The sequence below is a fragment of the Phodopus roborovskii genome, unplaced genomic scaffold (genome assembly GCF_943737965.1).
Source record: "Phodopus roborovskii unplaced genomic scaffold, PHOROB, whole genome shotgun sequence".
Classification (NCBI taxonomy): domain Eukaryota; kingdom Metazoa; phylum Chordata; class Mammalia; order Rodentia; family Cricetidae; genus Phodopus; species Phodopus roborovskii.
This window is the reverse complement of record NW_026125052.1, coordinates 13,260,950-13,278,698: the sequence shown is the minus strand read 5'-3', so window position 1 is coordinate 13,278,698 and position 17,749 is coordinate 13,260,950. Positions and strand designations below refer to the sequence as shown.

The 17,749-nt window shown below is 54.3% G+C and overlaps 2 protein-coding genes and 1 non-coding gene across 8 annotated transcripts; 2 read left to right on the top strand and 1 right to left on the bottom strand.

Annotated features, from left to right (window-relative positions):
* Nucleotides 1-635: 635 nt before the first annotated feature.
* On the top strand, nt 636-709 carry Trnan-guu (transfer RNA asparagine (anticodon GUU)). Its single transcript has one exon. It is a non-coding gene; the product is annotated as a tRNA-Asn (tRNA).
* Nucleotides 710-2,986: 2,277 nt separating this feature from the next.
* Pcgf2 (polycomb group ring finger 2) lies at nt 2,987-13,835 on the top strand. Of its 4 annotated transcripts, XM_051175440.1 has the most exons (11): nt 2,987-3,104; nt 3,635-3,747; nt 9,170-9,323; nt 9,841-9,937; nt 10,102-10,157; nt 10,240-10,290; nt 10,523-10,631; nt 10,730-10,784; nt 10,870-10,965; nt 11,621-11,701; nt 12,257-13,835. In XM_051175440.1, exons 3-11 carry the CDS (start codon nt 9,212-9,214, stop codon nt 12,626-12,628), a joined length of 1,029 nt encoding a protein of 342 aa, XP_051031397.1. In that variant the 5' UTR covers nt 2,987-3,104; nt 3,635-3,747; nt 9,170-9,211; the 3' UTR covers nt 12,629-13,835. The 4 variants fall into 4 exon arrangements, with proteins under 4 accessions (XP_051031397.1, XP_051031408.1, XP_051031416.1 ...); XM_051175451.1 differs by lacking the exons at nt 2,987-3,104; nt 3,635-3,747 and adding an exon at nt 3,802-4,069; XM_051175429.1 differs by lacking the exons at nt 2,987-3,104; nt 3,635-3,747 and having other exon boundaries at nt 9,093-9,323.
* A 207-nt stretch (nt 13,836-14,042) lies between these two features.
* Nucleotides 14,043-17,419, bottom strand: Cisd3 (CDGSH iron sulfur domain 3). 3 transcript variants are annotated; one of them, XM_051175504.1, is made up of 4 exons: nt 17,299-17,401; nt 16,978-17,091; nt 16,580-16,699; nt 14,043-14,385 (listed from the first exon to the last, which is right to left on the bottom strand). In XM_051175504.1, exons 1-4 carry the CDS (start codon nt 17,362-17,364, stop codon nt 14,206-14,208), a joined length of 480 nt encoding a protein of 159 aa, XP_051031461.1. In that variant the 5' UTR covers nt 17,365-17,401; the 3' UTR covers nt 14,043-14,205. The 3 variants fall into 3 exon arrangements, with proteins under 3 accessions (XP_051031461.1, XP_051031468.1, XP_051031455.1); XM_051175511.1 differs by having other exon boundaries at nt 14,045-14,385; nt 16,978-17,010; nt 17,299-17,419; XM_051175498.1 differs by lacking the exon at nt 17,299-17,401 and having other exon boundaries at nt 14,050-14,385; nt 16,978-17,222.
* Nucleotides 17,420-17,749: the final 330 nt, after the last annotated feature.

Sequence of the window (17,749 nt, the reverse complement as noted above, 5' to 3'; positions counted from 1 at the left end):
CCCCCCCGGGGGTCCGGAGCAGGCACCACGTGGGCTAGGGACGCGGCCTTGTAGGGCTTCGGCTGTACGCAGAGGATATCCCTGGGCTTACTGTGGCGCTGTAGGAGTTGGGCATTTTACTCAAGCTATCTGACTTCATGTATTCATTCACAAATCCCTACAGCTTCTGTGTTCCGGGTATTTTGCGAACTACCCAGGAATACCTACTGGCGCCAACTATACCGAGGGCGGTCATTCATTGCAGAATGGGAAGATGACCGATCGTGCTGCGATGGTTCAGCTGCAGAGGGGGATTTTGTTATTGTTCTTTTGGGGGTGCTACAGATTGTTCAGCCTTTGAAGTCCCTCGCCCCATCCCCGCAGGTCGACTGACATAGCCCTTAGTCTCTCTTCACGCTAGAAAAGAATGTTCTGTGTCCTTCCACATCACTAACCGAGGATAACCTGGGCCAAGCTCTCCGGGGCAACCCCGGTGGGACGTGCATGTCCCTCGCCTTTCCTTCCTGAGACTAACCCGCCCTGGTTCTGCGGAATCGGATTTCTTTCGCTGGAAAAACTCGCGTTATCGCTGTTCTTGCGCCATATCGCGATCGCTCCTATTGACTCGGCTCTCCGCCGCCTGAATGACTGTCGCTGTCTCTGTGGCGCAATCGGTTAGCGCGTTCGGCTGTTAACCGAAAGGTTGGTGGTTCGAGCCCACCCAGGGACGGTCTAGAGTTTTGGTTGTGTGCCATTTTCTTTGAATCACAAAAGCCAGAGTCTCTACCAACTCATTTATATTAGAAATTCATTGATAGAGTTTCTCCCTAACGTCTCGCCCCCTCCACTGACCACTCTTTCCCTCAATCTGGATTACAGAAAATCCAAGGACAGGTTTCTGTCTGTCTGCCATGTTTCACAATGTGTTTTTCCTAGGATTAAGACTGAATTTGCTGTGGAGACTGGACAGCCTTCCATTGTCTGTGTCAGTGGATGATATAAACTTGAAATAGGACATCTGTTCCGGAGGAAAGAGGCAGGAAAGAAACCTCGGGGACAAAGTGAGGGATAAAGGTGAAAGAGGAACTAGCTAGCTGTGATTTACGGAGAAAGGCATACAACGAGGGGATGGAAGCAGAGATGGACAAAGGGTATTGCTTGCAGGAGGGAGAAGTATAAAGGACACAGAGGTAAAGCTGCACTTGCAAGCAATGGCCATTGTCACCATATTAAAAGGGATCTCATCCTTGCATAGCACTAGTATGCACTGGAAACAGCCCTTGCCTTGATGTCCCAGGTTCCTGCTCTTTGGGAACTTCTGATTTATGACTGATAGCGACCCTCCCTATGAGTAGCTATCAGCTGGAGGACAGGGTAAGATACAGACAGAAACATGAAGAGAAGCAAGGGTTCTTCATGTTTGCTGAGGTGTATTGGCTGAGGTGGGCAGGAAGGCTCTTAATCCGTTCTCTAGACATTTGGCTCAAAGGAAGTGTCTTCTGGACTCCCTCTCCCATGGGGGTTTGCACACCCATATGAACAAGCCTAGAGGGCCACCTGGCACCTCAAAAGACGGATAAAGAAGGGTCTTTTCAGGCTTGCCCTCACTGGCCCCTGCTCTATGTCAAAGCCCAGCGTACCTGCTCTGCCTAAAGCAATACTTGACATTCGCATATGCCGGGTGCTTCTAAGATGGTTAATAGAATAAAGAAAGACCAGGGGACTTCAGATGTGGGAAGGGTTGAGTCAGGGGCTCTCTTAATAAGCCAGAAAGTCTAACAAAGTCCCAGCATAGATGATTTATTGGAGTTTTAGTGGGCAGTGGGTCTTCGGCGCGTTCCTACTCTCCAGCGGTTTACTCCGAACTGGAACTTAATAGCTGTTTGAGGAGTAAATGGATACCCATTTAATAAGCAAGGTAGTAGCCAGGGGCAGCCAGACCTTCCTGAGTGCTGGTGTTGATGGAATCGAGATTTCTGACGCCCCTTCGGTTTTCTCTTGTTCGGGGACTTCTAGTGGAAAGAAAAAGGCAAGAGACGGGGGGGTCCCTGTTGCGGTATCTTTCCTGTTGAGCACCTGTGCTCACTGTAACAGAATCCCAGATACACTGGCCCTGATGACAGTGGGCGTGTCTAACCCGAGCTCCCTTTCCACAGTAGCTCGTGAGCTCGTGGTGCCCGATGTAAGGTCTGAGAGGCAGGTGACCGACTTTCCCGGGGCCTCTCCCGCTCGCTCTGGGATCACTCGGTCTAAGAGGAAATTTCTCCCGCCCGCCCTCTCCACCGTCATTCGGCCAGCGCGGGCCGAGGGCTGAAACTGGTGGGGTCACTGGACGGCCGGCGTCCACAGGGCTCCTGGTGAGCCGGCCAGTGTGTGAAAGCACTCAGTCCGGAGACCCCCAACTTCGGGGCTGCTTTGAGCTTGGGATAAGGAGAGAAAGTGGGCGCTCCGAAGCTGCACGAAGATTCGTTCCCTACTTCAGCCAACCCACTGTGCTGGCGCTTAAAGGCATTTCAGGCCGGATAATCCAGCTCTTTGAAGGGAAAGTCACAGTGGCCACCCCCAATAAATCAGAAGTAACGAATAAGCGAAATCGAGAGACCTAATGAGGCCCACGGTTCTCGTGGTAACGCAGAATCGATTCGTTTCCTCGGCGCCGTCTCTTCCAGCTCTCCTTCCTCTCCTGTCTGGGGCCGGGGCCGCAGGGGACCCGAGAGCAAGCGCTGGGTGGAGCCGAGGGTGACCGTAGGAGTCGGCTCGCATCGTCCGCGTTCGCGGTCGCGGGTTCCTCCGCGGTGGCGAGGGAGGCGCACCGGCGGCGAAAAGGCGCGCGTCCTCTGTCGACTCGTCGCTTCCTACTGCGCCCGGGCCTCTCGAATTCAGCTACTTATTGTGTCTCTGGCTCGGCGCCTGAGTTCGTGTCTCGGGCTGCTCTCCCCGCCCCGAATTGCGTTCCATTCTTCTCCGCCCGAGCACGCCGAGCGCGCCAGCCTCGGCCACAGCCAAACCCCGCGGCCACCGTGCGCTCCCTGCGAGGTGCGGCGGCGTCCCCGAAACGGCGGGGGGCGGGGGGCACGCTCTGGGTCACACGCGCACTGAGGATTCTCAAGGGAATGTCAGCTGGAGTGAGTAAACCTCGTTCCGACGCGTGGCCGGCGGCGCCGTGTCCCCCGCCCAAGCGCCCTTCGGTGGCGGCGAGGCATCGGGTGCTGCAAGACACATTTCCGCCCAGTCTGCACCTCACCATTTTCCAAGCTCCCCAGCTAGAGTAGGAATCGCAGGGTTGGTGGGAGAAGGGGCACACACTTATTTTTGGAGGAGGAGGTATCGCGACTGGAGGAAACACAACGGGATCTTTCCTCCCGGTTCAAGGGATCTGTTTGGATAAGAGGGGTCCTCGGGTTTAGGGGAAGCCCAGGGCACCGCCGTGGAGAGCAGCTGAGCTAGCCTCTCCCCCTCCTCTTTCCCTCTCTGCAAACATCCTGAAGGAATGAGGTCACGTGGGTGAGTAGTGGGCGGGACCTACTCTTGTCTGGAGGAAAAAAGCCATTTTGTCGCCCCCCCTCCACGGCCCCTCCCCTCCCTTCGCGTCCCCTCCCCTCCCCACTCTCCCTCCCACCCCAAGCTGCTCTTACAAACTCCTTTCTTACCATAGGTTTCTACCCTCCCGCCGACCGAGCGAGCGACAGGGCTGTGGCCCCCCTCCCCTCCCTTCCCTCCCTCCCTCCCATCCCCCCCTCCCCGAGACCCACCGGACCCCGAAGCCAGGTAAGCGGCGCCGACTCGCGCCTGCCTCCCTGCTACCTCGTAAGCGTCTGAGGCTGCCGACCGGGACCGGTCCACCTTTCCCCGCAGACCCCAGTGGGAGCCGGGAGCCCAGGCCTGGCCTGCCGATCGCGTCCCCTTCCCGCCCCGCCAGCCGCTGTCCAATCTTGCCCCGTCCGCCTTTCTTTCTCCCGCTCCCGGTCTCTTTTTTTCCTTTCCTCCCTTCCAAGATGGCCGAAGCGGATTCCCCCTCTTAACGATTTGGCGTCTCCCTCGACCACCTCCTCTTTGTGCAGCAGCCCCCTGCTAAGACCCTGCTCGCGAGGTATCGAGGGGGAGGGTCCGGGCGGCCACGAGGGCTTTGGGGGCACACGCTAGGGTGGGTCTCACCCCCCCAACCCAGTGTCTTCACCAGCCGGAACAGACTGTGGCTCTGGCCGATCAGCCCCCTTCGAGTCGGGCCAGGGTCGCCTCTCGAGTGAGCAGTGAGCGTGGTAGACGCGCGAGGACTTGAGGCCCGGAGGAAGGGGACTTGGCTTTCTGGTGGCTGCGAGGCCGGGGGAGGGCGCCCTAACTGCTGGGGTCCGGATCTTGGGCACCTCCCCCAGAGGTCCCTTTCCCCAGTCCCGGTGCGAGGCGCCCCGCCCCCTCCCTGAACCACCTCGGCAGAGCTTTTCCCTACGTCCCTCCTGGGGCCCCACCAAAGTTTGGCTCTAGGGAAGGAGGGAGTGGCTACTCGGTCACTGGGGTGCCTGATCCTTTGACCTGGGCTCCGGGGGAAGCACGGGTGGAGGGGGTAGAATGGGAGCGAGGAGAGATTTAGCATGCAGTAGTGGCCAAGAGGTCTGATGAGCTGTCCCTTCTTCCATGGGGGGGGGCGAATGGAAGAGGCTACTCTTTCTTCCCTGAGCCCTGGCGCGGCTAGCTCTGAAAGCTGAGGAACTCTGGGCCTGCAGACACCCCACTCCCTTCCTGTCTCCCAGGGACGTCTAGACAAGCCCCCTTCTCTCCCTCCCCCACTGCCCGGGTCTACCCCAAATTGCTCTGCTTGGCTTCAGGGAGGAGGAGGGTATGCATGTGTGAATTTAAATGTTTTAAGTATATACAGGTGTTACCTCGAATCTACCCTGCGTCTTTGTCTCATAGCCTTGCTCCCGCCATCCCCCATGCTGCCTCAGTCTCTCTTGGGCTCGCTCTCGCCAAGGGATTTCTCTTAGCCAGCTCTCACAGTCCTGGGCCTCCCGCTCTGTACTTCTTGCCGTTGTACTGTTCCTGAAACTCATGACCCCCCCCCCCCCACACACACACACATCCCTATCCCTGCGCCAAGGTGTTATTACTGTAACCGGAGGAGCATAAAGCCTGCTCTGTTGCAGCATTTGAGTGGAGAGGTTTTCCCAGGGGTTCCCCTAGCTTAAGGTTGGGGCTTGTGCACTTAGACCTGTGTTTGGAGTGAGGCAGGAAACAGCCTCCAGTCCGCCTGCCGCCTGAGTCTGGTCAAGTTGAAGTATTGGGAGGTGAGCAGGGAGGAGGGAAAATGACTCCCTGAGATCTTGGTTGATGGAGCTGTTGCCATGGGAACGGAGAAAGCCTGAAGTGGAAGAGGTTACATATTGTACAGGTCAGATGTCAACTGTAGCCTCCAACCTTTGGCCCCAGAGTGGAGTTGGGGGCCGAACTGCTTTTGTTGCTGGAAGACTTAAATTATAATTTACCCTGAGAAGATCAAGGGTTCATAGAAGGTTAATGTTAGTGGCTCCGGTTTCAGGCTGGATGTGATGCAGTGGGTGGGGATGGTTTCTACATCTGTGGAGTGGGAGCCAGTCTAGCTGTGTATGTAGTAGTGTGTGTCTGGCCAAGTGTCTGTGTGCCTTGTGTGTGTCCACCGTTATCTGGCTGTGAGAGATGAAGGGGGTGTGTCTAGCTCTGGATATGCTGTCTTGCAGTGTTGCCCTGAGTATATTCTTTGTTGTTGTTGTTTTTTTTTTGTCTAGTGGTGGGTAGAGGAGGCTTTCAGCCTTTTTCCAGTGTCAAAGGTTAGGAGAAGAGAGATTTCACCGTGTCCTAGTGCAGAGTGCCCTGGTCCATACGTAAACACATGAGGTGTGCATAGTTGGGTCTATGGGGCTGGAAGGGAACCAGTGCCACAAAGTCATGTCTACACTCTGGCTTGCTCTTCCCATGGTGCCTCAGTTTCCCCCCATCTGTACTGTGGAAGCGGTGTGTAGGCATTAGCTTTGGCCTCCCTTTCAGCAGGCCCACTATATGGGCTTCCTGCCCTCCACCCTTCTACCCACTGGCTTAGCTCTTCAGCTGAGTAAGGCACACCCACTGGGTGCCAGCATTTGCTGGGCATTAGAACAGGCAGATATTTGTCGGAGCATTGCCCCTGCTCCGCTGTGTGACCTTGGACAAGTCCCATCTTAAGTTTTTCCTCTGTAAGATGAGAAGCCTGCAGACCATGCTTTCAAAGATCACATCCACCCCTGCTAGTCAAGTTAGGATGTGACCTTGAATGACCTCTCACCACCTGGGGCTTGACTTGATTTGGTGCACAAGCAAGGCAGAGAGGGCTGTGGCTGGTGTCCCTGGGAGCAGCAGCAGCACTCTCTCTGTTGTCAGAGGCCAACACCTACAGGACAGAAGGAAGTCTGGTTCACTAGAGAGATGTGAGATGTCTGTGGGCAGGGGGCTGTATGGGGAGAGGAAGATGAGCTCCAATGGCAAGGGATTTGGTGCTGACCAAGCCCCTTTCCTGCTCCTGTCTGGGCCCCCTGGGAGCCAGGAGCTAGGGCCAGAGAGAACCTTTTCTGCTTCTTGGGGCCTGTGTCTTTTACTTTTTCTTCCACGGTCCCTTTGTCTCTCCCGACTGCCCCCTCCATAGTGATTGATGCACTGCATCCTTCCCCTCTTCCCCCATCACCACAGCTCGCTGGCTGCCAGAGAGGAATGAACACAGGTCCTGATTCTGGGCAGGGAAATGGGGAGGGGATGTGCTGGGGATTCCAGCTCCTGTTTACAGATACTCTTGGCACCTGCTGACAGGGCCCTGCAGGTAACCATGGCAATCAGGTGAGGAACCAATCAGTGCCTCTCCCCACCCCCAGCACCAGTGGTGGCTTTCTGAGGCTCCTAGGGATGGGGAACTGGGAGGCTCTCTGCTCCCCAGGGGAGACAAGGAGGTTTTCGGTCCATAGCTTGCCCTTCCTTTACTACCCTGGGCCTTCTTGGGGGAAACCTCAAAAATGATGGGCTGAGTAAGGCTTTTGTGGCTTCTTAGGAACCGGTATCTATTTGCAAATGAAGTGAGATGTGATTAAAGTGGCTAAGGCGCGCCCGTGTGTGTGTGTGTGTGTGTGTGTGTGTGTGTGTGTGTGTGTGTGTTACACATGTGTAGGGGAGAGGCTAACAGACAACTTACCCTAGCAGCCTAGAGTCCCTGGCTACTCTGATACACTTTACTTCTGTTTCTGTGTCTCTGGACACAGACACACACACAAGGCAGTCACATGAAGTACCTTCAGAAGCCCAGACAGCACGTACATACGGTGGCTATTACCCACGCTCAAAGAGACAGCCACTTGGAGTTTGTTCTATCCTCTGGATGGTTGTAATAATATTTGGGCTTCTTGCCAGGGACTGCGTTACCATGGAAACAACTAAACAGTAGAGTAGCCAGCAACCTCTGAAATTGTAAAGAGGGACCCCATGTAAGGAGAACCAGCTAGGGCCACCTATAGGGGCAGAAACTTTGCAGGCCAGGGGTGGCTGCCTCACTGCCTCCGGCTGGCTTGTTCCCCTCTTTCTTTTCTGTCCCAAGTGTGGCCTTTGTGTCTCTCATCTATCCCAGTCTCTGGCCAGGTGCCCTGGGGCCTTATTGGCTGTTTGGGTCCTGGCCAGGCTCATCCTGGGGTCTCTATAGAAACTGCTGATCCTGGCTGTGAATTTCTTGTCCTAGAAAACCCAGTGTGATGGCTTTAGAAATCTTTCTGGAAAAGAGAAAAGGTTGTAGTTGTAAAGGAGCAGTTGGGGCTTGGCCAGCCTCTCTAGCCCAGCTTCTGAGCTTTTGCTCTGGGAGAGAAGGAGAGAGGCCGCCTCCTCCGGCCCACAGCCAGAGCCAGCTTTGAAATGACTTTGCCCTGCCAGGGCCTGGCCAGGTGCATCGGAGAACTGGGGACAGAGAACACTCTCTGGCCAGTTTTGGCGGGTGTCTAGGCGAACCTGTGGTTTGTTGGTGGATAGCCTATGAACAGGTGGCAGAAGTCACCAGGTTGAAATATGGTGGGATACCAATGGCACATGAAGCAATTCTGTGTTCATGAAAGTGGGTTCCTGGACCATGTGCACAGTAGAGAGCACTTAGTGTAGTCCTGAGGGGGAGGGGGTACCACGGGGTGGTTCTCACCACAGGGCAGCAAAGGTCTTTTGGCCAGGCTCTTGGACTACACGTAGAGTACTGTGCCAGGCTGAGCTTGCTGCTCCTTTATAACTTGGGACATAATGAAAACCCGAGTCAGGGTTCTTGGTTGGAAGGCCAAAGGGTCAGCACATGGTAGATTAAAAGGAGCTATATGTGTCCAGGGACATCAGAGGAGGGAGTGTTCTGAGGCCTAAGTGGGACACAGTCAAAAGGACAAGTGATGGGCCTGTGTCCTGGTATCTCCCAAGAAGGCTTCCCTATGACAGATCTCTCTCATCAATGGAGTGGTGGTAATTTATTCTTCATTTTAGTCAGTGAATTGAGTTGTCTGGATGATTTCTCACACTTGTTAGTACTCAGTAAATATTTGGCCACTTGAATGGTCAAAGGACAACTTGCAGCCATCGTTTCTTTTCGCCTTCTGCCATGTGGGTCATTAAGCCTGACTACGAGTACCTTTATCTGGTGAGACTTATCACAGGCCCACGGGTCCCAGGGAGATCTTTTTTGGGGGCTGAGGGGAGAGTTCTGAGATAGGACTTCTCTGTGTAGTCCTGGCTGTCCTGAAACTCGCTCTGTAGACTCAGAGATCCATCTGCCTCTGCCTTCCTAGAGCTGGGATTAAAGGAGATGCCACCACCACTCCACACCCACCCCACCCCCACCTCCCAGGAAGATATTTTTAAAAGCACTGTTACCTTCCATTTTCCTGCCCTCCCACATCCATCTTCAAGAGTTGGTTAGTGTTTCTTATACTCTAGCTCCAATCTCTCCTACTGCTTGATGGCATAGCACCTTGTTTGTCAAAGTTGCAGAAGCCTCCTGTGCAACCAACACCCAATGAGCACTCAGAGAGAGGACCAGAAACAGTCCGCCTCAAATGTGGGCCTGGTTCCACATCTCAGACAGAAAAAAGGGTCATGGGCTCACGAAGGCTATTAACAGAAGCAGTGTGGGGAAATGGCTGAGGGTGGCGCCGTTTCTGATCCCGTTTCTATTTCCCAGGGTGACACTTCCCAAGTCTCCTCAGTCCTGACCCCTGGCATCATGCATCGGACCACACGGATTAAAATCACGGAGCTGAACCCTCACCTCATGTGTGCCCTCTGTGGGGGGTATTTCATTGACGCCACCACCATTGTGGAGTGCTTGCATTCCTGTGAGTTAGTACAGGGGTGCCCAGCTTGGGGACACTGCTTAGGGAAACTGGAACAGCCCTTGCCGTCCTGGGAAGCAGACCCTGGGTCACTGGGAAACTGCCGAGAAGGGACAAAGTAGAGGTAGTCCTGGGTCCAGAAGTTCATTCCAGGACAGCATCAGAAACCTCCTTTCTTTGGTATCTCTGGCTACAGTTTGACCCCGGAAGAGTTGGGGCCACTCATTTCTGCTGTCAGATTGGTTAAAGAGACTGGTGGGGTATCTTACCAGGCTAGCTCAGAGGAGCCTGGGACTTGGTGCACTTAGTATGTTAGGCAGGACACCATCCTGTCTCACACAGAGATGTAGGGCGTAAGGGTAGACAGGGCGCAATGGGCCGGATGTGTGAATGCGCAATGCCATGTTGGGCCTTTGAGTAATCCTGAGCTACTGGGTCATGATGGGAAGGGAAGGCTGAATGTAAGCACAGGCCTGGGCAGGGAGGGTTCTCATTGTCCTCTCTCTGTCCACACCCCAAGTTTGCAAAACCTGCATCGTGCGCTACTTGGAGACCAACAAATACTGTCCCATGTGTGACGTCCAGGTCCATAAAACCCGGCCACTACTGAGCATCAGGTGGGCTTGTGTCCCCTTACCCTGCCTCCCAGTGGCTTCCAGCTTGACAAACGCTAAGAAGTGCCAGACCGAGAGCCAGCACGCATGGCTGCCAGGCTTAAAAGTGGGACAATGTTGATACCTGGCTGGAGAGGTTGCTCACATTCATGTATGTTCTTTCCCAGGTCAGACAAAACCCTTCAGGACATTGTCTACAAGTTGGTGCCCGGGCTTTTTAAAGGTATCCCAAGCCCCTGTGTTTCCCTGTTCACCTCCCCCATTTCCCAGCTGTTGCCCGCTCATGCTCTACCTCCTTCCTCTAGATGAGATGAAAAGGCGGCGGGACTTCTATGCAGCGTACCCCCTGACGGAGGGTGAGTGTGTTCATTTTCAAGCATGCTCTGGTTCCCAAAGCAACCTGAGTGCCTAGAGCTGCCCCACCTGTGAGGATGGAGTGTGCCAGCTTTGGCCCTCCCACCTCTACCAGACCTCCTTGCTAGGCAGTGTTGTCCAGAGGGGGTGGGGCTCAGCCTCACTCCCATCCGCTAGGGCCTCAGTCCCTTGCACTATCTTTGACCAATCCCTCTGAGCTGTCTCCCTCTACAGTCCCCAATGGCTCCAACGAGGACCGAGGCGAGGTCCTAGAGCAGGAGAAGGGAGCCCTGGGCGATGATGAGATTGTCAGTCTTTCCATTGAGTTCTACGAAGGAGTCAGGCAAGTTCAACCTAAGCCTTTCCCCACTCCATCCCATCTTCCCAAGGCCCTGTCAGACATGTGTATTTGGTCCACAATCTTTCGCTTCTTTCCCGCAGGGACCGAGAGGAGAAGAAGGGCCTCATGGAGAACGGGGATGGGGACAAGGAGAAGGTGAGTGTTGAGGCCTTGGGAGTGACCCGTGAGCTGAGAGAGTACCATGGGATAGCCCCTCTCACTGGGACACCTTCCTCCACAGACAGGGCTGCGCTTCCTGCGATGCCCAGCGGCCATGACTGTCATGCACCTCGCAAAATTTCTCCGCAACAAAATGGATGTGCCCAGCAAGTACAAGGCGAGTAAATGCCTCACGTCAGACATCAGGGTCCATCAGTGTGTCTGGTTGGTGGGCATCCCAGCCATCACATAGCAATATAGCTGGACCTGCAGAGACTGGTAGGCTAGCCCAACTGTTCAGGATGAGACAGTCTGTGATTGTATGCAAAAGGCCCAAGACCGGGGAGCTGTGTGTGCAAAAACATGTCAGGCCTTTCGAGAAGGCCAGGGAGCTCCAGGACCCTGTTGAACACAGCACATAGTACTCCTTGTGGGTCTCGGATTCCACTGACCCTGCTTCTTAGACAGGCTCCCAGATGCTCCTGCAAAGGCTTCACTTAGCCTAACACTTGGGTCAGGGAGACACCAGTTAGGCCAGATGCAGGATGGGAATATCAAAGCTGCTTCTGTAGTTCTCCTTGGGGCACAGGCACGGGCCTGGGGCAAGGGGCCCCCTTGGCCTCGATGGCTCTCTAGGGGCCCTAGAAAGAAGGCCCCCCCCCCCCCGACAGGTTGGAAGACTTTGGACAGTTCTGGAAGGGAAGTCACATCTACAGCAAGGAGTGGCCTCCTGCAAACCACCTTCCATTTCACTCACGTCCAACCCCCAGGACTTAGCCCTGGCAGCCAGGGGTGTGAGCGCCAGGCCTCATGGTGTCGTTCCTTCCCTGCAGGTGGAGATCCTCTATGAAGATGAGCCCCTGAAGGAATATTACACCCTCATGGACATTGCCTACATCTACCCTTGGCGGAGGGTGAGCCTGTGAGACAGGTGGTAGAAGGTGGGGGCAGTCCCAGGGAGGAGGCCCCACGACATTGGTCCGTGGCCATGGTGATGAGACACCCTCTTAGATCAGGCAGTTCATCCCTTGTCTCTGGAGCTGGGCCTGGCCCTGGTGGCTCATCATGACAGGTCAGCTCTAGGCCATTTCTTTTTTTGTTTGAGACAGGGTCTCCTTGGCTGACCTCAGACTTGGTATGCAGTCCAGGCTGGCCTTAAATTCATAGCAGTCCTCCTGCCTCAGCCCCCTGGGTGCTGAGATTACTGGCATACCCTCCCCAGGCCATTACCACTCAGATTTGGGGTCACAGCACCACGGTGGTGTTCTATGGCTTTACAGCCCCACCTCCATCTCTTACACTCTTCCTTCACTGGGTCTGTGTCTCTATCTGGCTTCATCTGATTCTTCACTCTGCAGGCTGTCTCCTCTTCCCTTTGCTCCTGGTTGGGTGCAGGATGGGTGGTCCCCAGCTGGTCTCACTGCTGATACTTTCTTTTCTTATTGCTGGCCTCTTCCCTTTCACCACAGAATGGGCCTCTCCCACTCAAGTACCGGGTCCAGCCAGCCTGCAAGCGGCTCACCCTGCCCACAATGCCCACTCCCTCGGAAGGCACCAACACCAGCGGGGCATCAGAGTGTGAGTCAGTCAGCGACAAGGCTCCCAGCCCTGCCACCCTTCCAGCCACCTCCTCCTCTTTGCCCAGCCCTGCGACCCCCTCCCATGGCTCTCCCAGCTCCCATGGCCCCCCAGCCACCCACCCTACCTCCCCCACTCCACCTTCGACTGCCAGTGGGACCAACTCTGCTACCAACGGGGGCACTTCGAACTGCCTGCAAACGCCATCCTCTACCAGCAGGGGGCGCAAGATGACTGTTAATGGAGCTCCTTGCCCCCCTTAACTTGAGGAAAGAGACCCTCTCCCTCAGCAGCCACCTCTCCCCTCCCTTCTACTTTTTCTGGGCCCCTTTTTCCACCTTTGACTTTCCCTGGTTCCCCCCATCTTCACAGTGGGAGGTGGGTTTTATAAATAAATAATCTATCTATATATAAATATATATATGTACATAGGAAAAACCAAATATACATACTTATTTTCTATGGACCAACCAGATTAATTTAAATGCCACAGGAAACAAACTGTATGTGTGTGTCTGTGTGTGTGTGTGTGTGGGTGGGAGTGTTTGTGTCTAGGGTGTCTTCTGTAGTTTGCTCTGCTCTTCTGGGGGTTACCTGATAGTCTTAAGGGGCCATTGGAAGTATTAAAGCCCTCCCCTGTGTTCCTTCTGCTTCCCAGGGCAGAGGACACGTAGGGTCTCCTGGCTGACTAAATATGGGGTCCACCTCTGCTGTTCCCCCACACACCCCTGTAAGCGCCCCCCCCCCCATTCCCCATTGTTGAATATCCAGAGAATTGCTAAGACAGTGCCTTTTACAAGTGCAGTTTGTCCTCTGGCTGCGAGGACCCAGTGGCCATGGAGAAGGCATCTCCCTCACCTCCTTGGACAGTGGGAACCTTGTGCAAAGACTAGATGGTTCTAGATGGTTCTCCCTTTTTTATCCCCCTTCTTTTTTTCCTGTGTGTGGCCTTTGCACCATTTACCTTTATGGGAGAGAAGATTTAGGCTATGGGGAGACCCCTGCCCTGCAAAGTCTATGTGGGACTTTTCCTGCCCTACCCTGACCCAGAAACCCATACTAGCAAGACTGGAGGTGATACTGGGGGCCCAGAGTGGAGGGTTGAGGTGGGTAACCCCAGACAAGCACAGACTCCAGTTCTGCTAAAGGCCAACAGCTCTCCAGTCCACTTCCCCACCCCTAACAGGTCAAGCAGGGACAGGACAGAGGCATCTAGAAGCACAAGAAAATAAAGTGGACCCCCACTCTACCTAGTGGACCAGCTACTGGCAGACCTTGCCTACCTGGTTTCCCTCATGTGTACATAGACGGGGGAGGGGTCGGGAGGGCCAGAGTATTGACTCAGGAATGTGATGTCCTGAGCCCGTGGGTCTGTTTGCACCATGTCCTGAGTCTGAGGTCCTGCGACTGTACCCTCCTGTCCTGGGTTGTTTGTATCTCTTGGTTTTGTAATAAATACTGCATACTCTCTTGAGCCTGTGGTTCTTTGGGGCAGAGGGAGGAGGAGGGAGAAGCTGCTCCTTAGCCCCACCATGCTGACTGGAGTGGATCTGAACTACTCCACTTTGGCTACCAGATACCCTCTGCTTGCACAGATCGAGCTCTAGCAGGAGGTGGTATGAGCCGTGCCGGTGACCACAGTGAGCCTCAGAGGGTAGGCCTCGTTTAATGACAGCTTTACCAGAACCCGGGGCCTGCTCTCCCACTGCACAACAGGTGACAGGTTTTTCAGGAACAGTTGCGAACAAGCAGTCATGGCCCTTGGATGTCCCCTTCATGCCTCGGCACAGTTGCCTTCACAGAGGGGAAGCCTGCAGAAGGCCGGGAGCCACAGTGCCCCTCAGAGTGGGGAGCCCACTTCCGCTTTCTGTACCTGCTCACTCTTGTGGGTACCATCACAGTAAGGAGGACGCTGGGTGGCCTTGCAGGTACACAGGGCCACTGTGCGGGTCTCTTGGGCCTTGAACTTGAGTGGGGAAAGGCCAGTGCCCTGGAAGAAGTGGGAGCCATCACAGAAGGGCTGGTGGGAGAAAAAGAAGTCAGTGGGGTCAAAGAAGGCTGACAGCCACCAATAACTCCAGCCCCGGGGCATCCAGCACCCTCTGTGTCCTCCAGGTCTCTCTGTGCATGCATGCACACGTAAGCACACGTACATACACATACATACACAGACACAAAAATAAAAATAACGTTATTTAATTGCTTCTATAGAAATACTGCCACAGGGGTTGGAGACAGAGATGCTTCAGAGATTAGAGGTGCTGGCTGCTCTTTCAGAGGACCTGGGTTTGGTTCTCAGAACCCACATGGCTGCGCACATGGGATGTAACTCATATGCCTGTAACTCCAGTCCCAGGAGATCCGATGCCTTCTTTGGGCACAGCACTCATGTTGAATATACATGCATGCTCTTACATATACACATAAAAAAAATCTTAAAAAAGAAACGTGGGTGTGTGTGTGTGCATGCATTTAATCCCAGCACTCAGGAGGCAGAGGCAGGTGGATCTCTTTTGAGGCCAGCCTGGTCTACAGATCTATGCAGAGAAACACACACAAAACATACTATCACATTCGAGGAAATATTAGAGGCGGGAAAATTCAACTTCAATGTTTGACACTGGCATTCCCCAAGACCTAAGGCTGCCGGTGTCTCTAGGCAACGGATAATCATTTGAGTCATGCCACAGACCTCTGCTGAACTTCCCCATGGCCTCACTATACTGAATGCTGAAGGGCAGGAGAGATGGCTCAGTGGTTAAGACTACTTACTGCTCTATCAGAGGATGTGAGTTCAGTTCCCAGTGCCCAAACTGGTTAGCTTACAACTACTAATAACCCTGGGTCCCAGGATCTGATACACACACACACACACACACACACACACGGAAGTCATAGAGCAACTGTGGGGAGTTGATTTTCTCCTTTTACCCAGTGGGCCCTGGGGATCATACAAGTCAAGAAGATGTTGTGACAAGGGCCTCTAGCCATTGAGCATCTTGCCTGTCCCATTCTTTGGTTTTTGGTTCGCAGATAAATTCTCATATAATCCCGGCCTACCTTGAACAGGCTATATTGCCTGAGGATGAACTGTCCTCCTAGGACTCCACAAATGCTAGGATTCCAGATGTGTGCCATCATATTGTTTATTCTGTGCTGGGGACAGACTCCAAGGCTAATAGACAAATGTTCTATCAACTGAGAGCTATATCCCCACCCTTAGTTTTGTGTGTTCTGATTTTTATTTTTTAATTGCTAAGTGAATGTCCATTGACCCATGAAAGTGATATTCTTGTGAATGTTCCCCAGTGTGAGAGAGAGCCCAGCAACCTAGCGCCTTTCCAGAGTGGGGTCAGTCTTGCTTGGTTCTGTCTGTGACAACCTGCCTGCCTGGAGAGCATTACTAAAACAGACGATGATAAAGACTAAGACCAAAAAGAGGGGAGAGGCTTTGTTAGGGGCAGAATGGAGGACAGACAGACCAGCGCTCTGCCTAAAGGGCAAGGAGCAGGCATGTGTACCTACCCCACCCAGTTCTCTGGCTGGCATGCCCTAGAAACTGCCCCACCCTCTGGAATATCTGTTCAAAGGCCATAGCAAATTTTTGGCAAAGTGAGCCTTGGGATGTGATTTCTCATAGGAGTCTCAGGATCAGGAACAGTGCAGGGTTCTCCAGAAAGAAAGTGAGGCTCCTACTATAATGCAGGATGGCATCAGACAGGGCAGAATCTTCCCAGCAGTGAGGTCAGAAGCCTGGCACATGGGCACAGATGCTGCCTCTGAGGAGGAAGAGAGGGAAAGACAGACAAGCCCCTGGTGCCCCAGAGCTGGAACCCAGAAGTACACAGGGAGGAGAGACTGCAAGGAGAGGGTATTGACGCCGGTTACAGCACGGGCCGTTACTGAAGGGACAAGATGGACACCGCACCGTGAGCTGGCCTTTTGCTATCAAGCCCTGCTCTCCACCCCCATTTTATCTCAGGTATATACAGAAAGATGGGAAATATGGATGGACTGAAAGTTCCCAGAATATACCATGCTGACCTCAAGCAAAGGAGGGGGATGAGGGGGCATATATGTGCTGCATCTCCTATCTATCCAAGCACTAACCAGGCCTAACCCTGCTTAGCTTCTGAGGTCAGGCTTGTTCAGGGTGGTCCAACTACAGAATGGTGTCGCATTTAAGTGAAAGGGGACAGGAATAACTAACTCACTTGCTTCTTGCTTCGACCACACACACACCATCTGTAGGTTTTCCCGGCAACAAGTTCCAACTTGATAGGTGTTTTCTGTGCCACCACGGGCTTGGCTGGGTTTTTGGGGAACCATCGGGCCTATGGCCAGAGAAGATAAGAGGTTAAGGGTCATCCCAAGCCTTGAAGTACTACTAAAAGTTTGCATGATCCCGGCTCCTTTTTTCAAACCCTCAAGCGACTGTCCTTGCCTCAGTCCAGAAGCCTGGCTCCTTGCCTTCTACCCTCTGGTCCACCAAACTTTTCCCAGAGCCTGCTGGGAACAGGGGTGTCTCCTGTCGCTGTCTTCGACATAGTTCTGAGATTTGGGGAACTGGGGGACTTATGTGCTGAGGGAAGAAGGCATTCGGTGTACTCACCAGCCAAGAGGAGATCTCCCGCCTTTGGCACAGCTTCAACAAGGCAGGCAGGCAGGTGTGATTTGGAAACAGAAAAATAAAATCAGTGGAGAAGGGAGGGCGCCGGAAACCCATCTGAGAAGGAAAAGACCACAGGCTAAGGGGGCGTGGGAGCGACAAAAGAGTTGGGGAAAGGGTCGCAGTAGAGGCAGGTCTTGGCATCCACTCGGCGATCCCTTAGGAAAAATGACTACCCCAGGGGAAACGCAGCCGAGGGAGGAGTCTGGCCCTGGCCGGGGAGGCGGGGCTGGACGGCCCGGGGTCACCAGAGAGGAAGCTCACCGAGGCGCCGCGCATGGCCACAGCGTGCAGGCTTGTCCCCACGCCGCGCATCGCCGCTCTGCGCATCGCTGCGTCCGGGTCGCCACCCCCTCCGTTCCGCCTCCCCCACCCCCACCCGGAAGACGCCACCCGACCCCGCGCGGGGAGGGGTAGGCCGAGCAGAGCAGCCCTGGAACTGGCAGGTGCCGCCCTGGCCCTGCCGAGCCGAAGGCAGTGTGTTTAAAAGCACACGCAGTGTGGGGATGTATCACCCAGCAGGGCTCGGATATCTGCATCTTCACCTGCACCGCATATTCTATGCATTCCGGTTTGAACGATTCCCCCAAGTACTTGAAAATAGGGTCATTGACCATACATGCCCTGTCCTCCACCCACAAGCCCCCACGGTTGTTAGCCCACCTCCTGCCCTTCCATAAGGCCAAACAAAGCAAGGTCTCTTTGAATTTTTTTT